A 24,119-nucleotide genomic window follows, 5' to 3' on the forward strand; every position below is an offset into this window, starting at 1 on the left:
CGAGAAGTGCGTGCGGCGTATCATGTCCAGGCTACAAGAAGCGCTATTTTTGAGGAGATAAGACGCGAGTATGGTTGAAGCAAGCCGGCAAGAAGCAGCGTGACGTCACAAAACTCTCAACGAAAGACCCACGCTCTCTCTTCAGTAATGTAAGACTTTGCGTTAAAGTTAACTGGGGTAATACAAAAGAGCCTCCATCGCCTACCAAAACATCAACATTGCACTGTTGAAGCCGCTCTACAGCTCGTCCTTCATGATCTTGCGCAGCTCGTACGAAATGTGGATGGCGCTTGGACGCTGCGCCGGGTCGAAGGACAGACATGCGCGCGCCAGCTTGACGATGGACGGCGGGCACGACTCCTCGAAGCTCGGCTGCAGCTTGCCAGCCGACACGAGCTGCAGGATGGTCACGTCCTGCATCTTGCCGCCGTTCGTGTTGGTGGCGTCGTAGAACGGCGCCTTGCACGTGTCCAGCTCCGACAGCACCACGCCGAACGAGTAAATGTCCGCGAACTCCGTGTAGTGGCCGCCCAGAATGACCTCGGGCGCGATCCAGCGAGCCGTACCGACACCAGCGGTCATGGTCTCGTCGAAGCTGCGGTTGCGCGAGATACCGAAGTCGCTCAGCTTGGCGCCGGTCTGCGCGTCGATCAGCACGTTGCGAGACTTCAGGTCACGGTGGATGAGCTTCGGGTTCAGCGTGTGCAGGTAGACGAGCGCGTCGGCGATGTCGATGGCGATCTGGCACTTGAGGTTGGCCCACGTCAGCGAGCTGGCGCGGCTCGAGTCGAGCAGCGACTTGAGGTCACCGCAGTCCATGAACTCCGTCACGGCCTGGATGGTCAACGCGTTGGACCACGAGACACCGATGAAACGCACGATCTTGGGGTGCTCCAGACGCGCCATGGTCTTGATCTCCGTCGCAAAGGCCAGCGCGTCCTGCATGGTCTTCTTGTCTCCTAACAGCCGCTTAATAGCGACGTTCTCGTTCATGTACAGACCCAGCCACACTTCACCGAAGCCACCGCGAGACAGCAGCTTAACCGCTTCGACATCGCGGTGGTCGATACGCGCGGCCAGGAGATCCGGGTCGTCCCAGATCGATGATCCGAAAGTCGTGTCACCGCCCGTAAGACTCGAGCCAATGTCTGTGCCGAAGATGGTCGATCCGTTCTTGGTGGTAAACTGGCCGCCGTTCTTCTTGCGGTACCACAGGAACGCGATGATGGCCAGCACCAGCACGCCGCAGCTCACGCCGAGCACGATGGCCAGCGTGTGGCTGCTGCCGCCGCCGTCGCTGGACGAGGACGTCGACACCGCGCAGACCTCCACGTTCGCGTTGCTCAGCGTCGTGGCCGCGTATCCGGAGCCACAGTCTGAGATCGTCACGGTCGCATCAAAGCCCGCCAGGTTCTGCAGCAGCGACAGCTGCGAGTCCGACACCTGCAGGTTGGTCAGGTTGCAGTCAGTCATGTACAGGTACTTGAGCGCGCCCGACTCGGCCATGATGTAGATGTTGTCCGGGATGGTCGTGTACGCGTTGCCGCTGAGGTTGAGCGTCTGCAAGTTGTCCAGCACGACGGGGAAGTCCGTGAGCGAGTTGGCGGCCAAGTTGAGGTCCGTGACCGTGCTGAGGCCCGTCCAGACGTCGCTCGAGTTGTCCGGCAGGTCCGTGATGTAGTTCATGGATAGGTCCAGCTTGGTGAGCGCCGTGAAGTTGGCGAACTGGTCCGGCACCTCGTTCAGGTTGCCGTTGGTCACGTAGAGCGTCTGGTAATTGGTGGCCATGGACACGGAGCTGATGGTGTTGCGGAGGTTGATGCTGATCAGAAACATGCTCGTGGCGGTCGAGGGCGTGTCGAAGAAGGTCTGGTCCAGCGAGATGTCCTTGATGGTGCTCTTGTCGATGGATTCGCTGGGCGAGCCCTGCAGTTGACTGGGGTTTTGTATGTGGCCAATAACATAATTAGGTTACACTCTGAGTTACACCGTACCCCATACAAACTTCAAGTGAAAAGCCGTTAAAAACGTACACTGAGAGCGTCGAGGTGCTGTACGTGAGCTCGGTGATCTCCGTCACGTAGGCCATCGTCTTGGTGTTGGCCTCCTTGTTGGCGTCCAGCGCCAGCAGCCACTGGCCGCCGTCCCAGAGCAGCGAGTCCAGGCACTGGTAGGTGACGTTGCACTCGGTGCTGGTGCCGGGCAGCGTGAAGCTGCTGTCGCTGTAGCACGGGCCGCTGGCGCCCATCTCGACGCACGACTCCTGCGACGGCGAGTACAGCACGCACGGGTACGAGTCGCAGTCCGAGGGGCAGCCAGACGAGGTCAGCACGTTCTCCGTGAGTGCCGTGCACTCGGCGGCGCTCGAGGAGTCGGCGCACAGCGCCAGCAGCAGCGCCGAGAAGCTCCAGGCGCGCAGCATTCGAGCTAATCGGGGGTTACTCTGCGGGATACGCGCGCTTTCAAAAACTAACTGGGCCGAGTCGAGCACCGGCCGGTGGTGACAGAAACTGGATTTGGGCGAGGGCTAGGGCCGCTTTGTATGGAAAATTGTATGGCAGAGGCGCCGCGTGTAGGCTACACAAATGTAGCCAACCGCGACGACCGTGGGACGACCATTTTTTAGTGCTGGCCCCATGGTAAGAGGCGCGTGGCGCTGGGCGGCGGACGCCGAGTCGCCATAGATAATACTCGGCAAGCTTGGTTCTGATATTGCTGTGTGAGCAGGACGCAATACGTGTATCACTCGCAGTGCGGGTGAGCCATGTAACATGCGCTGCGGGCCGACTGGCGAGCCAAAAGTGCAATGGCCTAATCGTCCGGGAAAAACAGGCTGGCGTGCGAAAATTTGGAGTGGTCGCTGCACGGAGGGAGTCGATGTAGCACTTCCTTGATCATCGCGATGCTTGTCAAAGCCTCATACGTCACTAAACCCAGGGGATCAGTCCTCGCTTTTACGCAGGGACGGCAATTTTTGGGAACGCCAATTTCAAGTGCGAAACAAGTCAAAATTCAACAAGCAGCTATCATACCGAAAGCGGCGCTGGGAGGTGGAGGGAGCCCCAGGGCATGAAGCATGAAGCGTGGCGACACCTTCGCTCTTGACGTCGCTCTAAATGGAAGCGTCGATGTTTGACTTGCTGGGGCGACGCTCTGGCTCGAAAGATCTGCCGACTCGAATGTAGCCATCCATGACAACTTCAACGTGACGGCCGGCACAGTATCAAAAACGCTGGGCAAGTCGAGCTTGGTCTAACCACGATGTCAGGACATGGTGCTGTATTCCGATTCCGATTCCGATTCAGGCGGGTGTATGTCGCTTTCTGGAGCGCACTCTCGTCTGCCAGGATCGCGTGTGTAACGACATCCCAAATGGAGTGAGGATACGCGCATGCATTGCGACTTGGACTCGGCCAGCACAAGTATAGCCAGTCAACCTCGCACGATCATTCCACGGCTTTCGAGACGCGTTCATGGTGTGTTCAAGGGATTTCCTCTCATTGATTCGCGTCTTATCTCCTCAAATATAGCTGGTCTTGCATCCTCGTCACGCCCTGGTGCACGCACTTCTCCAAGAAGTTCTCGATCTTCCTGAACGTCCACCACAAGTCCAAGCTGGGGCTCACCGGCAGATTAGGCCCACTTTTTAGAACATTCAAATTCTAGAAACGGGGCAGATATTACTGTGGTTGTATTACGAACCCCATTGTGTAGCATTTATGTTGACACCCACTCGACACGACACGCCCACCAGCCCCGGCGCTACTTCTGTTTTGTATGCCTTGCGATCAGGGCTGATTTGAATATGTTTGTTCGGCACTAAAAATCTATTTTTCCGCGCTCAACCAGAGGCGCTGTTGTCATCGGTTTCCCCAGATAAAGCTCGGAACTACCTACCAAGATCCAGGGCAGTAGCAGGCCGTGGCGGGGCCACATCAAAAGTGTCGGTAACTACAACTTTTGCAAGTTTCCGTTCTAGATTTAGACCGTTCTAAAAAATGGGCTCGTTTTGCCGGTGAGCCTAAGCTGGTACTGACCATCACCACCACACACAACTTTTGCTGCCATGTATATGCTCTACTCGTTGCCGCACTGACAGCCCAAATAACTAAACTTTTTGATAGTTTTTTTCTAAGACAAATTATTATTTCCACTTTTTTTTTCAAGCAGCCCCACTCGCGTCCTCTAAGCTTCGGTCGCGGAAGCTGTACTCTTAGGACACAAAATATGTGCCAGCTCCGGTGACTGCTCGCACGCGTACCCGTTAACGAACCAACCAGTGACAGACGTGCTGCTCCCGGAATTTTCACATGTGAGTGGAGGCCAATCCCGTCTTGTCGAGGTGATCAAAGTACATCTTATGGAAGGCCTTGCGCTGCTTGTCCGTTTTGAAATGGAGCCGGTGGCAGACGCGATTAATTTGTTATCGGCTTTTTCCTTTTGTCCTCTTCAGAAACCAGGCCAGCATTTTATTTAGCCAGCTTTTGTTCTTCTGTGGCAGGAGAAAAAAATCTGCCCAGTCTGGCCAGGAGCCCTGCCCTCTCTTCCTTGCCCTCGCGCTCAGTCTCACGCGCCGCTTGGCTTCAGCCCCCTCGAGCAACACAAGCTTGGTCACACTTGCCTGTTCCAAGTCAGTGCCCATGGAGACCGCATCCGTAACCGCGACGAGGGCAATCGCCAGCAGGATGTAGCACACACGCATCTTTGGGTTTAAACGGTGAAGCTTGAGGTGGCCGAGGCAAGTTCTAGAATGAGCTTCCGTCGATATGTACTTGCAGCGCAAATGCTGTCTTGATAAACGAAAGGGCAGCGCACATCACATCCCAAGGCTCTGCATTGTAGTTCATGAATTTTGCCCAATGTGTACCTATGCGTCACAGGTAATCAGTGATGACACTTTTCTAAGAGAGCCGCACACCCAACTCGTACAATGTAACTTGGTCTACACAGATTATTTACTGGAAGTTCCACGAAAAAGCGTCTTTTACTATACCAAGCCAAATTATTTTTAAAAACCAGTTAGGGCATTCTGCAGTACATGGGGGTAAGTACTTCGTTGGACAGCCCTGTGTGTGCTCTAAGCATCCCGCTATCGCTCATGCCATTGTAGGCGCATAGGGCTGAAAGTATATTCGATTTTAACATTACTCTATGCATGTACTTGTTGAAGCGCGTCAAGCATACTCCGTGCTAAAAAAAGAGCAAATATCAAGCTTTCAGGGTTGGAACTTAGTGTTATCCATAATTTCTGGATACGGATATTCTACTCTAACAGTTTTACTACTCTAGAAAAAAAAACACTTCGTCGATTCATGCGATTTCAGGCCGACTTCGACCGACGGAGCATTTCGAATGTTATAACTACAACTGTAACAGATTCGTGTTCCAAGCTGCTTTTGCTTACTTAGCTTTATTTGAGCTCGCGATCTTGAACCTGGCCGTCTGTTAATGTCGGATTTCTGGAGGCTAGATGCCTAGTGTCCGGTGGCTTGATCCTTAATCTGGGGCTTGATTCTTGGTGGTGCTTGAATTGTTTGGACACACGAGAGGGTACCAGAATCTTCTAAGTCTCCTTGTCACAACCGCGGGGTCAGGGGGAAGAGGGCCCAGAGGCCAGAGCCGTTCACCAAATCGGATTCGTGGCCAACTACGCTTGTAAGTGCCAAACGAGCCCAAGGCCAAAGCGCCGAGTTCTTCTTTGTCGACTTCAACGCCGAGTTCGTCATCTCAAGCAAGTTGGAGAACGAGTTCAACGCGCGCAGCAGTAGACAGTAGCGGCTCTGTATTTCCCCAGTACGCTGAGTGATCTTAAACTACTGCAAAGAGCTTGGGTGTTTTGGAGTTGAGTGGATGATGTAGACGGTGGCGTGCTGTTTCTTGTCCGGATCGGAGCCGTATTGATATCGAGTGTTCTGCCGTCTCCGCAATACAGAGTAGCTCAGTAAAGCGAGATAGGCCAGCAGAGCAAGGAGTCCAACGGCGACTGCACTGAAGACGCCACTGACGTGGCTAGCCACTGCGGTCTCTGATACATCGTTCGTGTCAATTATCGACGCTGAAGACCCCGACGCTTCCGAAGCCGCTTGACTCGCCGTCACCTGATCGACCAGTGCGAGCTTGACTAGCACCAACACCAGACTCTGGAACGGATGCATTGGTGTCGGTCTGTGGCTCGTTGTTGATGGCACGCTCTGTACCATCATCGATTCAAACGGAGTGGTAATTGCACGTGTTGCTTGTCTATTCTCTAGGTTACATTTTATTCGCTACTGCCGGGCGTAGACTACTCCAACTGGGGGTGCCGGCGATAACTCGCTGGCCTGCAGGGACGTCGCGGTGATGTTGCGCTCCATCGCTCGACTCCGTCTCCTCCGCACCACCACCATCATGACGCCTGTAATAGCGAGCACAACCGCCACGACTCCGACGACGATGACCACAGCGGAGTGGTCGAAAAAGCTGCTGCTGGACTTGTGGCCGTTTGAAGACACGTTGCTGTTGTCGTCGTGATCGGATCCTGAGTCGCTGCTGTCCTTACCATCGCCATCTCCGTCCTCTAGCGCTCTCATGTGACGGCCCTCGACGACGACGCTGCCTGCCGCCACAAGCAGCAGCAGGAGATGAAGGACTTGAAAGGCTTGACGCATGCTGGCTGGGACTTGAAAGTACTTGTCGCCCTTGACAGAAGTTCCGATGTGAGAGGCGCTGGAGTGAGCACACACCACTCCACCAACTGGTTCTTGTTTTGGGTTCGCCTACAGTAATAGGTTGCCACCTCCCTGTTGGTGGAGTAGAGGACAGCGGGAGCTGCGTTTCGTGCGACTCGGTGGGGTGTGCAAGCCGAAATGCATGAGAGTGGAAGGGCGAGACTTGCCCGTTTACCACTGGAAAATCCGGTCTCAGCGCAGGACGAGGTTCGGGGGCAAGCTGTACGCCACCAGAGGGTGCCTCTTGTGGCGAGAGTGCTTGGGATCGGCTCGGTGGACATGTGCGAAAGACAATGACAGGCCGTGAGCAACATCCAGCAAGACATGATGCCCCCCATCTCGGACCCGCAGCACCGCAGGACGCAGAGCGGACCAAACCAAAGTTTGAAGACAAGGTGGACAGAGCAGCGTCCTCCAAAATTTACGCACGACTTACAAAGATTCACAAAGGTCTCGAGAACCTCTCTCCGTTGGTCTCTGTCCATGAGTCTTCGGGAGCGCCGCCAATAGATGCACATGGACGAGGAGAACGTGTGGACACATCCGCCGATGCCTCGGAGGATCCGACGGCAACAGGAGAGCCGGCGGCAGCCGGGCTCTGGGTACACCAATGACTGGTCAGGGAGACCCATATATACTGAGATCAAGTCAAGCGGAAACCGGGAGTAATCCGTCTGATGAAAGGCACCAACGAGCACAAGGAGAACAAGAAGGAAAGCAGGAGGGGAAGACTAGAGAGTAGTTTGAGAGACGATAACATTTAATCTCACTTCGGAATTTGCCCCCTCAACCACAAGCTACAAACCAACAGGTTAACAGCCGCAACAAGCTCAAGCCCTCCCCGACGACCGACATGACGACGTCCAGCAAGAAGGCCGAAGTCATCCTGGGAAGCGACAATTACTTCCACTGGGAGTTCGCGATGCGTATGACGCTCGCGAGGAAGGGGCTGCTGGCGCACGTCCAAGTGGTGAAGGACCCGACGGAGATGACGGAGGCCTGGATGCTTAACGCTCCGTCTGATCGCTCAAGGCGTGGCTGTGGAAAACCACACGAAGATTCGGTCGGCGACGTCGGCTATCCAAGCCTGGAATACTCTACGCGAGCTCTACAACCGGACGACGATACATAATCGGGTCACGATGACTCGTCGGCTCCATGAGTTCAAGATGGAGGACGGTGCGACGATGGCGAAGCACTTGGACAAGTTCGACGAGCTCATCGTGGTCCTCCAGACGCTTGGAGAGCCGCTCGATGACTCCCGACAACTCGTCATCCTGCTGAGCAGCTTGCCGGCGGAGTACGAGTTGATCGCATCCATCGTCGAGAACTCGAAGGACGTGACCCTCATCGAGGTGAAGGAGAAGCTGCTCAAGGAGTACGAGCAGCAGGAGAAGAAGGAGACCTCGGAGCGCGCGTTGAAGGCTACCTCGTTCGGAGGTAGGGGCCAGAACGGGAAGTTCGGCAAGGGCGGCAAGGCATTCGGCCGCAAGCGCAACGGCGGACGAAAGGTCGGTGGCTTCAAGGGCAAGTGCTTCAACTGTGACCAAGTGGGCCACATGAAGCGGGACTGCCCGGAAAAAGCAAATGGAGACACCGCCGAAGACTCGGTGTTCGCTGTGGCGGAGAATCCATCAGCGGGTTGGCTGATCGATAGTGGGGCGACGGCTCACATGACGCCTCACCGCGATGACTTGTTCGAGTACAACGAGTCGTCGGCGGACATGTATGTGACAATCGCGGACGGGAAGAAGGTCCGCGTGGCTGGGAAAGGGTCGGTGCGCCTAACGGGCATCGACGGCAAGCGCATCAAGATGGTGGAGGTGCTGCACATCCCCGGACTCGACCGGCGACTACTCTCTGTTGGGAGGTTGGCTGAACGCGGCATGAGTGTCGAGTTCCAGCGGAAGTCGTGTGTCATCTGGGATAAGACGAAGGCGATCGCTTCGGGGAAGAAGGTCGGCAAGGCGTACTTGCTGGACTGCCAGTAGGACATTGCGCACTACACCGAGTACTCGGGAGTCGACGGAAAGTGGGAGCTATGGCACGCTCGTATGGAACACTTGAACGGAAACGCTATGGCGAAGACCCGCGAGGCGACGGACGGGATCCCGACGACTCAACAGCAGACGAAGACCCTGTGCGGAGGATGCATGAAGGGCAAGCAGACGGTCGCACATTTCCCGTCGCGGTCGACGTCGGCGACGACTCGACTGCTGGAACTGGTTCATACGGACGTGATGGGTCCTATGAAGACGAAGTCCAAGGGCGGAGCGAGTATGTGCTCAAATTTGTCGACGACTACTCGCGACACGTCGTGGCGTACTTCTTGACCAAGAAGAGCGAGGTCGTGACCAAGTTCAAGTCGTTCATGAAGCTGTACGAGAACCAGTGGGGGCAGCGCATTAAATGCCTGCGCTCGGACAACGGCACTGAGTTCGTGAACACGCCGATGACTGAGATCTGCCGGGTGAATGGGATTATGCATCAGAAGACGGTCCCGTATAGCCCCCAGCAGAATGGCGTGGCGGAGCGGATGAACCGCACGATCATGGAGAAGGCTCGAAGCATGCTACACTACAAGGGCGTGGCTTCGATATGGTGGGCAGAGGCGGTCAGCACTGCTGTCTACCTGATCAACCGGTCGACGAACAGAATGCACCCGACCAAGACTCCGTACGAGTTGACGTTCAAGTCGAAGCCTCGGCTGGACCATCTTCGAGTCTTCGGGTCGATTGGTTACGCCCATGTCGACAAGTCGCGACGCACCAAGTTGGAGCCGAAGAGCTTCAAATGTATGTTTCTTGGGTACGCCGACGACTCAAAAAGCTACCGAGTGTACGACTTGGAGTCGAACAAGGTGAAGGTGGCCAGGTCGGTGAAGCTGGACGAGCGCGAGGTGAACGGCATCTACGACACGTCGCCCAGCGAGAACTCGCCGATCATTCAGTCGACGGAAGATGTAGACGATGAAGTGGCGCTGCACGAGGAGATGCAACGACCTGCCGCCGACGAGCCGATGGAATTGGTGGAAGAGACCGTCGAGGACGCGGAAATGCATGAGGCGGAGACGCCGGAGCCATCCATGCAGGAGCTGACAACGTACCGACGACTCGCGAGACCGGTATTTAATGATGACATGGTCTTCCATCCGGAGCCGGAACGGACCCGGCGTGCCCGAGAACTGGTACTACTACTTGGAGATAGTTCCGCAGACGGTGAGGAGTCGAAAGAAGATGGTCCCGATGACTCGGACAACGATGATCACTTCTGGCCACCGTCTCCGAAGCGACCCAGGGTGGACGAAGACAGCCTATTGGCTGAGGCGGTGCTGGCCTACGCCGCAGACGTCGGCGATACCAATGACGCACCCACCACGTATCAGCAGGCCATGCAGAGCGACGAGTCGTCGGAGTGGGTGAAGGCAATGAATGCGGAGCTCAAGGCACACGCGGACAACGAATCATGGACGCTGGTCCGTCGGACACCGAGTGCTCGACCGATCGGTTGTCGCTGGGTGTTCGCAAAGAAACGCGACGAGCACGGCCGAGCCATCAGGTATAAGGCCCGCCTGGTGGCGAAAGGGTTTAAGCAGAAGTATGGCGTGGACTTCTTCGAGACGTACTCGCCCGTGGCCAACATGAACTCGATCCGAGTGGTGTTGTCGGTTGTGGTGGCCGAGGCGTACATCACCGAGCAGCTGGATGCGGACACCGCCTTTCTCAACAGCGGGCTGGTGGAGCGCGTCTACATGGAGGTACCCTACGGAATCATCAACGCGAAGAACATGATGTGTCGGCTGCAGAAGGCGATCTATGGTCTGAAGCAGGCGGCAAATGCCTGGCATAAGACCATCCACCGAGTCTTCGTGGGCATCGGATTTCGGAGCTGCGGCGGTGACCAGTGTGTACACGTCAAGGGCGAGAAGGGCAGGTTCGTGTACGTCTGCCTGTACGTGGACGATGTGATCATCGCAGCCAAGACGAGCAGCGAGATCCAGGAAGTCAAGGTGGCGCTCAAGAATGCGTTTAAGATGATGGAGTTGGGCGAGGCCAAGTTCATTCTCGGTATGGAGATCGACCATGACTCATCGGCGAAGACTCTCATGATCAAGCAGACTCGATACATTGATGATGTGGTGAAGCGGTTCAACCAGCAGGACGCCAAGGTGGTGGTGAACCCGTGCGAGTCGGGCATGAAGTTGTCGAAGACTCAGTCGCCGATGACTCAGAAGGAACGTGAGGAAATGCAGGCGAAGCCCTACCGAGCACTCATTGGCTGTTTGCTGTACATTACAACGTGCACCAGACCTGATGTGGCGTACATCGTGACCCAGTTGTCGCGCTTCCTCGAGAACCCTGGGCAGCAGCACTGGAAGGCTGCCATCCGCGTGCTCAGGTACCTGAAGAGCACCCGAGACATCGGAATGGGAACGCGAAGAAGGTCGAGGTGACGGCGTACACCGACGCCGACTGGGGCAGCAATCTCGACGACCGACGCTCGGTGTCGGGCATCATGGTGATGATTAGCGGGGCGCCGGTGGTCTTCAAGTCGAAGTACCAGTGCACGGTGGCGCTCAGCTCGGCGGAGGCCGAGTACATGGCGCTGAGCCTGTGCACGCAGGAGGTGCTGTGGACCCGCGCCATGCTCAATGACATGGGTCACGGGCAAGTGGGAGCTACCCAAGTACGGGAGGACAACCAGGGCGCTATCGCCCTCGCAAGCAACACTGCGTACAACACGAGGACCAAGCACGTGGACATAAAGCATCACTTCATCCGCGAGAATGTGTCCCGAGGACTCATCGTCGTCAACTACGTGCCGACGGGAGACCAGCTCGCGGACATGCTAACCAAGGCGTTGGGGACGAAGCGGCTCCAGTACCTGATCAGCGCAAGCGGAATCATCGGGACGGTCGTGCAGCATTGGCGGCGAGTGGGAGTGTTCATGAGTCTTCGGGAGCGCCGCCAATAGATGCACATGGACGAGGAGAACGTGTGGACACATCCGCCGATGCCTCGGAGGATCCGACGGCAACAGGAGAGCCGGCGGCAGCCGGGCTCTGGGTACACCAATGACTGGTCAGGGAGACCCATATATACTGAGATCAAGTCAAGCGGAAACCGGGAGTAATCCGTCTGATGAAAGGCACCAACGAGCACAAGGAGAACAAGAAGGAAAGCAGGAGGGGAAGACTAGAGAGTAGTTTGAGAGACGATAACATTTAATCTCACTTCGGAATTTGCCCCCTCAACCACAAGCTACAAACCAACAGTCTCACTTAAAATTACGACACGCATCGAAGTCCTAAACGTCTCATTTACTGCTCACTCTCTACTCTTCAGGCCAGCCAACTTGATCTCTCCGACGTTTCTAGTATTGACGCAGCTTGCGCTGGCCCGTGCCGCCCATAGGTCCGTCACTCGACAGCGTCGTGTAGATCGACGAGCTCGCTCGTTCCTCGGCGCTGACCGTGGGCAGAGGCTCCAGTCTCCATGTGGCCATACCAGCCATGGGCCCATTGTGGGATAGCGGCGTGTAGATCGAATCACTCGCGAGCTCCTTTGCGCTGGCCGTGGGTAGCGGCTCCAGGCGACGGCGGGTGCCCGTGCCAGTGCCAGCCATCAGTCCGTCGTCCGACAGCGTCGTGAAGATCGAGTCGGAGCGCTCCTCGGTGTTCGAGTCCGTGGGCGTGTAGGGGGCGTTGTGCAGCGGCTCAGCGACCGCCAGCACGGGCCGCAAGCACCCAACGCGACAGCATCTTGATGGTTAGAGGTTTCTGCTTCGTGTGCCAGGCGCGTTACGGATTTGATAGTCGTCCAGGGTGCTGGCTCGATTAGAGTCAGACGGCTCTGCACCAATCAGAACGCGTATCCCTTTAGTAAGAATACCTCCGTTTTAAAATAACCGTTATGGCCTTCGTTGGTTAGATGGCGATCGTGAACAGTGGGCATTGTTGACAAATATGCACCCGACCACTACAGCACATCTGTTAACCATAGTACGTAGAGCGATATTAGGCATTTATTTTAGTATCGAGCATGGTCACACTGAAAAAGGGAGGCAACCTTGGACTGATATCGCTGGAGCTTCAACATTCAAAATTCTGCAAGCTGCTGCTGAAAGAACATGTAGAAATTCTCCTCGTTGAATCTTCTTTTGCATTGTCCATCCAATACTGTGTTGCATACCTACTGGTAATACAAGACCACTTCATGCATGAGTTTCCAGGCCGTGGCTTTTCGTCGCAGTCGCTTCGATACGCAGTAAAAGATCGCATATCACAGCCCCACCTTCTCATTGGTCGAAAACCGCTTTAACCTCTCGCCATTGGTCGAGGCCGTTACGCGTCGTTTCAGTCAAAAACCTGCGGTCTCAATGGGACTCTGCGCACCTGCGCACCTCAGTCCGCTCGGCGCCGCATTCGACCAGTCACCCCAAGCCGAGGCCCGCAATGCGCTTGCGTCTGCTGTCTCTACTCACGCTATTAGCGCCGTCTCAATGCGCGGCTTCAGACGCGGGCCCGCTGCGAGTCTCATTGGCACGTCGAAGGTCTCCTCCTGATACTGCTCCAGCTGTTGCTAGTGCTACAACTGCTACTGCGACCGACTGGATCCAGTCCGAAGCTCGGGTATATCACACTCACGCTCCTGTACCCGAATGGACGGTGGCAGAAGCCAACGCTACGCAGGACGCGGCCCAGCCCCCGCTACCCACCGCCAAGCGCGTGACGCTGCAGAACTTCGGCAACGTGCAGTACATCGGCACTGTGGGGTTCGGCAACCCGCCGCAGTATCTGGACGTGGTGTTTGATACGGGGTCTAGTGATACGTGGATCCCCGGCACAAGCTGCGACAGCTGCGGATCGCACCACCGTTTCGACTCACAGAGGTCCACGACGTTCTTAGACACGGAGGAGAAGTTTTACGATGCGGTCGGTGGTGTTTTCTGCAGCTTTTTGCAAGGAATTTGGAGTGGTTTTGACTGATTTTATTGTTTTTTTTATCTTGTGATGCAGTACGGCAGCGGCTCAGTGTCGGGGAACGTGGTGGTGGACACGGTGACTATCTCGGGGTATACGGTGGACAGTGTTCGCTTCGGGGTGATCGACGACGAGAGTGACAAGCTGCAGGAGTTTTTGGCCGACGGGATCTTTGGACTGGGCTTTGAGGGGCTTGCACATATCAGCCGCCCCACGGTGTTCGCGGCACTGGCAGGGGAGAACGCAGACCTGGAGAACATGTTCGCCTTCTACCTCACGCCAGAGGCGTACCGGGCAGGCAGCGAGTTGCATATCGGAGGCTACGACCTGTCGGTGGTTGGGCCCAATGCTTCGTTCCACTACACGCCCGTGGTGAAGCTGCCCGAGTTCGACTCGTTCATGTACTGGACCATCAAGATGAACGACTTCTCCGTCCTCCCTCCGGTCGGCAAGAGCAGCAAGAGCAGCGACGCCAACAACGGTGACAACATGGAGAGCGACGTGGCCGCCAACATGTGCGATCCGTTCTGCTACGCCATCGTCGACACGGGCACGTCGCTGATCAGCGTGCCGGCGGGCCAGTTCGACGAGGTGGTGAGCAAGATCACGCGCGGACTGGACTGCGTCGGCATCGACTGTGACGCCGCGGACGTCAAGGACTTCCCGGTGCTGCACTTCGGCATGGAGCCGGACAACATCTTCCTGCTGCAGCCACAGGACTACGTGCTGTGCTCGGGCTGGGGCCAGTGCAAACTGCAGATCCAGTCCACGACGGACGAGTGGTGGATCCTCGGCGACGTCTTCATCAAGACGTACTACACGCTGTTCGACGCCGAGCGCATGCGCGTGGGCTTCGCGTGCGAGGGCGACATCTGCCAGGGCGGGCGCGGCAACATCTACGGAGACGACGGCGAGGGCGGCGCGTTCGGCGCGTGGGAGAACGCCTTCCTGCTGGGCTCGTGCTTCGCGGCCGCGTGCATGTTCCTGTTCGTGTTCCTGCTCAACCAGCAGGACGAGGAGCCGTACCTGAACCAGGACGAGAGCTTCCTCGGTGGGATCATCGACCGGCGCACCAACTCGCCGCAAGGGTATCAGGTGCACGACCCCAAGCGGCCGCTGCTGTACGACGACGAGGACCAGCACGCGTACGCGACGTCGTCCACGTCGACGTCGCAGGCGTCCAGCTACGCCGAGGCGCGGCGCAGCTTTGCGGCGCTGCCGTCTCCCCCGGGCTCCACGGACGGCCACCAGAGCGATGGCTCCTGTGTTGAAGTTTAGATGGACACCTGGAGGACACTCTGTCCCGTTATTTAAAAATATAGCTTTCCAGATCTGAAATATTTCAGAATCTGAATATTGTCTGGATCTTTGACAGCTGTATCAGGTGAGGCTGCAAATACTAAGGTTTATGTATGCAACCCGCCGTCTCGAAATATAGATTCTTCAAGGGAAGATCCTACCAGCTGGCACGTGCCCTTTCGACGCACTCCTAGTTCACTCGGTCGCTACAATCGATAGGAAGGAGAGGCCTGCACGCGGCGCTCGGCTGCGCGTGCGGCAAAGCTTAGCAAACCGGGTCGGACTCGGACTGCATGAACTTGGCGAAGCTGCCGACCGACCTACAGGCAGCGTTTTGGCCAGGGGGGCCGTCAACACTCGCAGTTGGAGAGACACCCTAAGTGCGCCCCTCTCTCTCCCATACTTACTTCCAGTCATTTTGCGATGATTTCAGTGCGACCCCTAGCCCGCGCTCCTTAACCGCGACGCTCGTTCTGTAACTCGTCGTTCCCGTTCCCCCGCCCGATAAACGAAACTGGGCACCGAGAGGAGAAGGAGGCGGCGCCAGATCTCGCGGCGCTTGCTTGCTTTTCCACTTCCCACCTACCTAACCGGGGACGCCAGCCGGGACGCGGTTAGCACTAGCCTAAACGGCTTCGACGGACCGGGGACGGACGCGGGCGATTTAACACAAGCCTAACCGAGCGAGCGAGCCAGGAAGGAAGGAGAAGGGATGCGCGCCCCGTCGAGACTGCTGCTGCCGCTGGTGGTGGCCGTGACGCAGGTGCAGGGCGCCGAGGCCGCCAACGGCTCGCTGCCCACGTGGCTGGCCTACGTGACGGGCGGGCTGCTGGTCATCATCATCGTGTACTACTGCTGCCGCCGCGCGCGCTTCGACGAGAACCTGCAGCAGCCGCTGCTCGGGGGCCAGTACACGGAGGACGGCCAGCCCATGACCCGCCAGGACGTGCAGGAATCGTACGTTGTTGCTTGCATTCTCTCTCTCTCTAACCCCCTGTCGCTTTAACCACTGCTTAAAATGGTGGCTGGGTTAGACACCACCTAACCGAGTTTTAGACACATTTGCTTGCGTGCATGTGTGTCAAAACCCATTGGGGTGCTGGTGTTAAGCCCGCGCCACCATTATATGGCAGTGGGGAAGTGCTTCCCTCTCCGTTCGATATATTGTCGTGTTCTAACTTCTAAAAATCTGTCCATTCTAAACTTTTAGAAACGACGAGGTGAGCACGCAGTGGCAGTGCGAGGTCTGCGACTTCCACAACAAGAGCTCGGCCAAGGCCTGCGTGCTATGCGGCACGGAGCGCGGCTTCAGCCTGGGCCTCAACTCGCCCGTGCGCCCCGCCAACACGGGCCCAGTGGCCGTGGAGACGGACGTGCCGAGGGAGAAGAGCTTCAACCGCACGCGGTCCTTCGCCATCCGCCGCCTCAACATGCTCAACTCGCGCCAGCGCGGCGCGCGCAACCGCCAGGACTGGGTGCGCAAGGTCGGCATGGACGGCAAGCGCTACTGGGCCAAGAGGGAGCTGCCCTTCCCATTGGGCAACGCCAAGCCCAAGGACGACAAGGCTTCTGGAGCTGGAGACGACGACAAGCCCGGCGCCATCCGGATCGACATCCCGGCCTCAGACGCCGACATGCTGTCGCCCAAGGGCGCCGGCTCGACCACCGCCGCCTCGTCGGGCTCGACCGACCCGGACAAGGAGCTCGTGCACCAGCAGTCGCTGGCCTTTGTGTCGCAGCTGGCGCAGACCCCGCGGCATCCCGAGGGCCGCATGACCTTCAAGGAGTACCGTGAAGTGGACGCGCGCGTGGCCTCTCGAGGCTATGAAATCTCGGAGCAGGACCTGGAGATTCTGGAACAGGTGGCGGCGCTGCCCTTCAAGGACAAGTACGCGTGGTTCCTGGAGCAGACGTCGGCGCTGATCAAGCCCTGGGAGGACGGACACTTGAAGATGCGCGTGCACCGCGAGAACATTCTGGTCGAGTCGATGGAGCAGCTTCTCGGCGTGCAGATGGAGCACATCCACATGCCGCTGCGTATCGAGTTCATTGGTGAAGTGGCTATTGATGCCGGCGGTCTGGAGCGTGAGTGGTTCTCGCTGGTGACGGAGCGGCTGTTCGATGAGACGATTGGTCTCTTCATGTGCGCGCACGTGGACTCGCTCGCGTACGTTATCAACCCGAACTCCGTGGAGGCCTCGGCCGACCACCTGCTGTACTTCCGTGGCGCAGGTCGGTTGTTGGGTCGCGCTCTGCTGGAGGGACAGTTGATGAAGGCTCATTTGGCCCTGCCCGTGCTGAAGCACTTGCTTGGTGTCCCGATCTCGTTCAGTGACTTGGAGTTCTTCGACCAGGAAGTGTACAACTCGCTTAAGTGGATGAAGGAGAACGACGGCGTGGATGCGCTGGGTCTCGACTTTACCGTGACGAACCGGAAGCTGAACGGCGAGGTGGAGACGATCGAGCTGAAGGAAGGCGGCAAGGACATTGAGCTGACGGACGAGAACAAGCAGGAGTACATTTACCTGCGTCTTCGCTACATCATGCTGGACTCGTACGCCGAGCAACTGCAGCACCTGATGGCTGGAGTGTTCGAGGTGATCCCGCAGGAGCTTATCCTCGTGTTCGACTACCAGGAGCTGGAGTTGGTGCTGTGCGGCGTGCCGTCCATCGATGTGGACGACTGGAAGGCGCACACGCAGGTCTCGGACGAGCTGCCGGAGGAGCTGCTGTCGTGGTTCTGGGAGATAGTGGAGGCGTTCTCGGACGAGGAGCGTGCGCGTCTGCTGCAGTTCACGACGGGTTCGTCGCGTGTGCCGGTGCAGGGCTTCAAGGCGCTCACGAGTTACGATGGCCGCATCTGCCACTTCACGCTTAAGGCCGTGGCCTTCCCGGAGAACGCCTACCCGCGAGCACACACGTGCTTCAACCGCATCGACCTGCCGCTGTACAAGTCGAAGAAGGAGCTGGAGGACGTGCTGTCGCTGGTGATAAATATGGAAGTGACGGGCTTCACGGACGAGTAAAATGATGGTATTTTGTACAGTTGAAGGCATTCATGCCGCGGCTGCACCATCCTCCGCGTCACATCGTGCTGCACGCGTCGCCGTCGTCCGGCGTTTTGAGTTCGTTGGGAGCAGACCAGCCTGAACAAGAGTGGGGAAGCTTGCCCAAGGTGGAGATGTTATCAGCAGCGTCGAAGGGGATACGCGTTGGCGGTGCCACGCAGTTGGATGACAAGCAACACGCGGCGGGACCTCTAGGGAAATCGAGCATGAACACGCAGAAAACAGGAAAACAAAACAAAAAAGATTGAACGCTTTACTCTCGGAATTACGGTATCTTTGCGTCGTGGGTGTTGACTTGATTGATGATGGCCCACAATTGATCTGCAACTTCTAATCGACTGAACGATCACCTCACCACCGAGAGATAGCGACTAAAGGAAGCCCGGCATATATTTTCACTCACTCTCCCACCGTAGTCCCATTCAAAATGAGCTATCGCGTGGCCTTCTCTTCCCGCCTTTTGTTTCGCTTTCGCAGTATCGGTCGGTAGCTCCTGGAAATGTTTCAGCACACAGAATCGACTAACGCCATCCTTCGCTCGGGTTTAGACATCAGCAAGAGCGCTGTTTACAGGTCCATATCCTCCACAACAGTCGACGACGGCGGCCGGTCACTCGGCGCGAACTGGAACTTGGTCGGATCAGCACCTGCAGCCGCAGCGGCCTGTTGCTGCTGCTGCTGTTGCTGCTGCATCGCGAAGGCCGCGGCGGCCTCAGGCGTGCCTACATTCACGATCACCCACACGGGATCGCCGAAGAATCCTGCCGAGCAGTGCAGCCTCCAGCTGCCAGCGTACTGACCAGGCTCCGATGGCATCAGCAGCGGCGCTTGTACGTCTATCCGCTGTCCTGGCGGTACCGCCGTCCCTGGAATCTGCTCCGGTCCCTGGAAACTTGTGCCTTGAGCAAACAGCAGCCGCGTATCTGCCGGCCACGGCTCACTGCCAGTGTTCACAAAACTCCATTGCTACAGCAAAACACAATAAATAATAATATAAAACTCAGCAAAATCTCCACAGTCGCTTTCCATCACAACCTCAAACTCCCTCACCATTTGCACGGGCGTGTCCGGGGCGAAGAGCATGCTCTGCGAGGCCGACAGGTCGCTGACAAACTGCGCCTGGAACGAGGCCGAGTTGGGCTGCTGGTGCTGCTGCTGCGCCGACGACGCGTCGCCCTCGTCCTCCATGTCCAGGTCGTCGCCGGCCGTGTCCATGCCCTCCATGGGGTTCACCACGGGCGTGCCGCTGGCCTCCATCGTGGCCAGGTAGTTGTTGGCCGCCGTCTCCACGTTCCAGTTGCACGACTCGAGGAAGAACGTGGCCGTGTGCACGTCCAGCTGCAGCAGGTGCGCGAACTGGTCCACCAGCTCGTCGTGGTCGCTGGTGGTGATGCTCTGGAACATCTGCAGCAGGTCGTCGGCCATGGTTGCGCCCGCAGTGATGGGATTTAACTAGGAAGAGCAAGAGTCAAAGCGTTAGTGGGCTTCAAAGCGAGTTTTCTCGGGGTTTAAGGGGAGTTTAGACGCGGAAGCTACACGTGCGAGAGCAGGAGAGAGTGGAGAAGGAGGTGCGCGGCTTGGGAGGTTCTTCCGCGCGCTGGGGGGTCGGTGGATGATGGGAGAAGCTGCCGGTGGGGTCTGCTCGCTTGCTCTGCGCCTAATTACGCCGATTGTTGACTTCAAAAAAATGTTTGAAGTTTCTGGAGTACCGGTAGATGGGCAGTATACCGGAATAGCGACGGTACGGATCTCGACCAGCTAATGACAAAGGTTGGGACTATTGAGTTTTGTGCATTTTGATGTGCTTAAGGTAAAGTGAGAGCTCACATCCGTGACTTAGTGTAGGAAGAAGCAGCGCCCATGCGTGTCCTTGGAGACTCTTCTTACTGTCAGTCTTTCACCGATCAACTTAGTTGAGATAGCTATGTATATTTTTGCACCGGACCACATGCAGCCGACAGCTCCCTAAGTACTACTCGGTGTCTGAGCAGTTTATATATACATGGCTCACACGTTCGTGTGCACGACCATCAATAATTGCGAGCTTTTTATAAAATGGCAGACCATCCCAATCCATAGCGCCAATACAAAACACGTGCTGAGGCCACGTGAAACGGATGGCGGGACCCCGGGGTCCCGCATAAAATACCGCTCACTTCGGGAATTATTTATTTTTGTCGCTGCAGGCCAAATCCCCCTGGCTCTACCAGTCGAAACCACTTTGCGTCCGTCGGCATCCGCATCAAGCATGCCGCGGGAGGCTCTCAATCGACTGTTCCTCCACGCAAGCGGAAGAAGCGGGCGGATCGTAAGGAGGCGGCCTACAACCGCGCTGTTGAGCTCCTTGGCGAGGAGAAGGTTCAGGAAACTCGACGCGAGTGGGATTCTTGGGAAACGGAGTTTGCAGGGCGAGAATGGGAGCAGTCAGAGGGAGTAATTCTGCAACTCCTCCAACAAGGATTGTCAGAGCGAGTTATTCGGGCCATTCCTCCTGTGGGTGGAAGTCGAGTTGCAAGATTAAGGAAAGTTCTAAAGGAGGGAATTGATACCTTGCACACCCGTCGTAGTCGCGCGGCGCCGGTGCATGCCTTTAGTGACTCAGACTTGGCTACATTCAAGAACCACTGCTTGACATGGATACTGGAAGACGGCTTTCCCTGTCCACACAGACGACCTCGCCAGTTCTTCAACGAACCAGGCCTTACTTGAAAAGTGGTCCATGCTCGATACGAAGACGATGTCAAGCGTGAAGACCCCAACGCTCGCACGATGAGCTACTCTCGTTTCATACAGCATGTTCACAAGTTGTACCCCGGCGTCCATCTATCGAGAACTACTGAGGATGATTGCGATTGCTGCACTCGGCTCGATATTCAGCTTGGCCAAGATGGCATCAGCGACGAAGAACGGGAATGTCTCCTTCTTCAGAAAAAAATGCATCTTAGTGAAGCTATCGCACAAAGACGCTTTGTTTCGACTTTCATCAGAAACTACTCGGCTCTTCATGCCCCGGAACAGTATCTTCCGCGCGAAATTATTCCAGATACAGCCAATGATAACGATGCTGGTAGGCTTTTACGGATGAATCACAACCAAACGAGCATGATGTGAGCTGCAATAGCGATGACAATGGTGATAGTGATGCTCCTATCGCCGAGCGAGGTGGACCAACCTCGTACCAGAACTGTCGGGTGCAAATGCAAGCGGAAGACTACGGTGGTGGAATATCGATGCCTTATTTTGGTCATTCGCGTCCTTCAATCGACTATTACAACAGTAACCTCATACTGCAGAACGTCGTGGCGGACATCAACCACAATGTGAATCACGTTTTCCTCTACGACGAGCGCGCTCAGGGCAGGGACGCTAACGCACTTTGCAGCTTGCGACTGTTTTATCATCTCACCAAAGTCCACGAGGCAGCCAGTAAAGGGCTTCCTGCTGCGGAAATCAGCTTCAGCTTGTTGGACAATTGTGTTGGGCAAAATAAGTCCAAAGCTGTTCTGATGTTTTTCGCAATGCTCTCGATTGTGTTCCCCTACAGAAAAGTTGTTTTATGCTTTCTGCTTCCGGGGCACTCTCATAACGTTGCTGATCGTGTCGTTGCCTGGTGTCGTAAGGCAACTCAAACTTTGAATTTGTACACGCCGTCCGACCTTTTGAAGGAAGTGAACAACGCGAAGGGGGTGAGCGGTGTGTTCTTTGATCACAATGACCCAAAGAGACCGTTTTTTGTGGGATGGAACGATTTACTTAGCAAATATTTTCTACCGCCACCGTCCGGGTACACTGCTAACTATTTGTTTGAGATTGATCAAGGTATTTGTACTGCTCGCAAAACGGTTGACTCACCGGACTCTGAATCGATCTTTCAGGCGTCGATTGCGTCAGTCCAGCTTCCGCGTCACCCGATCAAAGAGCTGCCGGAGAAAAAAATGAAGTCGCTGGCGGCCAAATACTTCACAATACCACCGCAATACTTCAGCTACTACCCGAGTGTACCTGAAGCCATTCTCAATGCTCCTGTTCAAGATGGTACGACTCCGGGTGGACTCGACACTGATGATCAAGGAGCTCACAAGCAAAAACAAAAGAAGCGTAAACCAGGTCGACCCCGAAAAAGCCCCGCTCACCCCCGTAGCAACCAGCCTTCCATACCGCAGTTTTTCAGCGCAAAACCAGCTAGTAGTTAGGCCAGGACATCCTAGTCCGTGCATTCATTACCCACATACATAATACATTAGTACTTAGGAGTGTGATATGGTTACCGGTTTGTGGTGAGAGCACCGGAGTCCGGATGGGACCCCGGGGTCCCGCCATTCGTTTCATGTGTTGATATTCTGCCCACTACAGCTTCGCTGTTGCTGCTGCTGAGTAGAAGTTGCTCCATTTGCTCCATTTGCACCAACATTTGTCCACAGCACTCCCCCGGTATACCGATTCGTCCACCGATAAAAAAGAATGTTTTGGCCGTATCTTTCACCGCAACCCTTGAAGATCGGTGTCAGCAAATGAAAAGCTACGCAGTGCAAGACGCACGCAACGGCGTCCTTATCCTGGTCATTGCGCAACTCGCCGGATCCGCCTCAAGCCCCCGCCTCGATCCGACACCTGCACCTCTCCGCCATGTCCGTGCTGCTCCGCTCCACCGCCAATGCTGCGCGCAGCCAGCTGCTCAGGGCCGCGGCATCACGGGGCTTTGCCGCCGCTGCGACTGCAACCGGCACGCCCATCATCAACTCGCACAACGAATGGGACCCGCTGGAAGAGGTGATCGTGGGCCGCGTGGAAGGCGCCACCATCCCCGAGTGGCACGTGGCCGGCAAGGCCGTGTGGCCCAACAAGCACTGGGATATGTACAAGACCAAGGCCGGCCAGCCCTTCCCCAAGGAGCTCATGGAGGGCGCTGCCAAGGAACTCGACTACCTGGCCATGGTGCTCGAGGGCGAAGGAGTGATCGTGCGCCGCCCCGAGGCGTCCGCGGACTACTTCAACGAACCGGTCACGACGCCGGACTTCACCAGCCGCTCGCAGCTGTACGCCGCCATGCCGCGTGACGTGCTCATCGTCTTCGGCAACGAGATCGTCGAGGCGCCCATGGCATGGCGCTCGCGCTACTTCGAGTTCCGTCCGTACCGCAAGCTCATCAAGGAGTATTTCCAGAAGGGAGGCAAGTGGACGGCCGCGCCTAAGCCGCAGATGAGCGACGAGCTGTACAACGAGGACTGGAAGGCCGAGAGTGGCGTGTTCAACTCGGTGGTGACGGAGTTCGAGCCCACATTCGACGCCGCCGAGTTCACGCGCATGGGGCGCGACATCTTCACGCAGCAGAGCCAAGTGACCAACAAGTTCGGCATCGAGTGGGTGCGCCGCCACCTTGGAGACGACTACAACATTCACGTGCTAGACTTCCAGGACCGCAACGCCATGCACATCGACGGCACGTTCGTGCCGCTAATGCCCGGCAAGCTGCTGGCGAACCCGTTCCGCCCGTGCATCACCGGCCGACCGGTCAAGACGTACTCGTACAAGAACAAGGACTACGAGTACTGCCTGCCGGAGATGTTCAAGGGCTGGGAAGTATTCGTGGCACCCGAGCCGGAGCTGTCCAAGGACCACCCGCTGTTCTTCACGAGCCCGTGGACCGCGACGTGCAACGTGCTGGTGGTGCGCCCGGGCACCGTCGTCGTGGAGGCACACGAGAAGAAGGCGCAGCAGTGCTTCAAGGACTGGGGCTTCGAGGTCATCCCCGTGCCGTTCCGCAACTTCATGCCCTTCGGCGGCTCCTTCCACTGCGCCACCTGCGACGTGCGCCGCACCGGAACGCTGCAGTCCTACTTCGACTAGACCCGAGAAAGCGGGCCGGACGGAAGGCAAGTGGCAAGATGAAGGAGAAGATAAAGGCCGCGTTCATGACGCGGTTGTGCTTAGCTCATGCATATGAAAGATTTCTCGTAAGGTAACTCGAGGGTTCAACTAACACTCACCAACTTCAACGCATCCATCAGTCTAACTGTAGCCATCTTTCGCTTTGTAGCCATTCGCACTTACCACCACCGCGTA

At 56.7% G+C, this 24,119-nt stretch overlaps 9 protein-coding genes across 9 annotated transcripts; 5 read left to right on the plus strand and 4 right to left on the minus strand.

Annotated features, from left to right (window-relative positions):
* Positions 1 to 142: 142 nt before the first annotated feature.
* Positions 143 to 1,848, minus strand: PHYSODRAFT_289074 (hypothetical protein). Its single transcript, XM_009539716.1, has one exon. It carries the CDS (start codon positions 1,834 to 1,836, stop codon positions 238 to 240), a length of 1,599 nt encoding a protein of 532 aa, XP_009538011.1. The 5' UTR covers positions 1,837 to 1,848; the 3' UTR covers positions 143 to 237.
* A 3,965-nt stretch (positions 1,849 to 5,813) lies between these two features.
* Positions 5,814 to 6,155, minus strand: PHYSODRAFT_307164 (hypothetical protein; the record flags this gene model as incomplete). Its single annotated transcript, XM_009539717.1, has 1 exon — positions 5,814 to 6,155. The coding sequence occupies one exon, from the start codon at positions 6,153 to 6,155 to the stop codon at positions 5,814 to 5,816; it is 342 nt and encodes a 113-aa protein (XP_009538012.1).
* A 111-nt stretch (positions 6,156 to 6,266) lies between these two features.
* Positions 6,267 to 12,440, minus strand: PHYSODRAFT_532432 (hypothetical protein; the record flags this gene model as incomplete). The annotated part of the gene is made up of 2 exons (XM_009539718.1): positions 6,267 to 6,578; positions 12,180 to 12,440. Coding segments are annotated over 2 exons (573 nt in total), but the record flags the coding sequence as incomplete, so codon positions are not given.
* Positions 12,441 to 13,086: 646 nt separating this feature from the next.
* On the plus strand, positions 13,087 to 14,967 carry PHYSODRAFT_353071 (pepsin-like aspartic protease A1; the record flags this gene model as incomplete). Its single annotated transcript, XM_009539719.1, has 2 exons — positions 13,087 to 13,641; positions 13,726 to 14,967. The coding sequence occupies exons 1-2, from the start codon at positions 13,162 to 13,164 to the stop codon at positions 14,965 to 14,967; spliced, it is 1,722 nt and encodes a 573-aa protein (XP_009538014.1). The 5' UTR covers positions 13,087 to 13,161.
* Positions 14,968 to 15,479: 512 nt separating this feature from the next.
* PHYSODRAFT_353072 (hypothetical protein) lies at positions 15,480 to 18,014 on the plus strand (the record flags this gene model as incomplete). Its single annotated transcript, XM_009540213.1, has 2 exons — positions 15,480 to 15,945; positions 16,199 to 18,014. Exons 1-2 carry the CDS (start codon positions 15,701 to 15,703, stop codon positions 18,012 to 18,014), a joined length of 2,061 nt encoding a protein of 686 aa, XP_009538508.1. The 5' UTR covers positions 15,480 to 15,700.
* Positions 18,015 to 18,623: 609 nt separating this feature from the next.
* On the minus strand, positions 18,624 to 19,481 carry PHYSODRAFT_532224 (hypothetical protein; the record flags this gene model as incomplete). Its single annotated transcript, XM_009539720.1, has 3 exons — positions 18,624 to 18,686; positions 18,801 to 19,022; positions 19,107 to 19,481. 3 exons carry the CDS (start codon positions 19,479 to 19,481, stop codon positions 18,624 to 18,626), a joined length of 660 nt encoding a protein of 219 aa, XP_009538015.1.
* A 1,344-nt stretch (positions 19,482 to 20,825) lies between these two features.
* PHYSODRAFT_532065 (hypothetical protein) lies at positions 20,826 to 21,538 on the plus strand (the record flags this gene model as incomplete). The annotated part of the gene is made up of 2 exons (XM_009539721.1): positions 20,826 to 21,123; positions 21,261 to 21,538. Coding segments are annotated over 2 exons (576 nt in total), but the record flags the coding sequence as incomplete, so codon positions are not given.
* A 36-nt stretch (positions 21,539 to 21,574) lies between these two features.
* Positions 21,575 to 22,249, plus strand: PHYSODRAFT_531244 (hypothetical protein; the record flags this gene model as incomplete). The annotated part of the gene is made up of 2 exons (XM_009539722.1): positions 21,575 to 21,753; positions 21,814 to 22,249. The coding sequence occupies 2 exons, from the start codon at positions 21,575 to 21,577 to the stop codon at positions 22,247 to 22,249; spliced, it is 615 nt and encodes a 204-aa protein (XP_009538017.1).
* A 394-nt stretch (positions 22,250 to 22,643) lies between these two features.
* Positions 22,644 to 24,034, plus strand: PHYSODRAFT_289076 (hypothetical protein). Its single transcript, XM_009539723.1, has one exon. It carries the CDS (start codon positions 22,683 to 22,685, stop codon positions 23,901 to 23,903), a length of 1,221 nt encoding a protein of 406 aa, XP_009538018.1. The 5' UTR covers positions 22,644 to 22,682; the 3' UTR covers positions 23,904 to 24,034.
* The last annotated feature ends 85 nt before the right edge of the window (positions 24,035 to 24,119 follow it).

The sequence above is a fragment of the Phytophthora sojae genome (genome assembly GCF_000149755.1).
Source record: "Phytophthora sojae unplaced genomic scaffold PHYSOscaffold_14, whole genome shotgun sequence".
Classification (NCBI taxonomy): Eukaryota; Oomycota; class Peronosporomycetes; order Peronosporales; family Peronosporaceae; genus Phytophthora; species Phytophthora sojae.

Bases quoted from the DNA above. Each gene is read 5' to 3' on its own strand.
- PHYSODRAFT_289074 (XM_009539716.1), bottom strand. From the start codon at position 1,836: ATGTTTCTGATCAGCATCAACCTCCGCAACACCATCAGCTCCGTGTCC.
- PHYSODRAFT_289076 (XM_009539723.1), top strand. From the start codon at position 22,683: ATGTCCGTGCTGCTCCGCTCCACCGCCAATGCTGCGCGCAGCCAGCTG.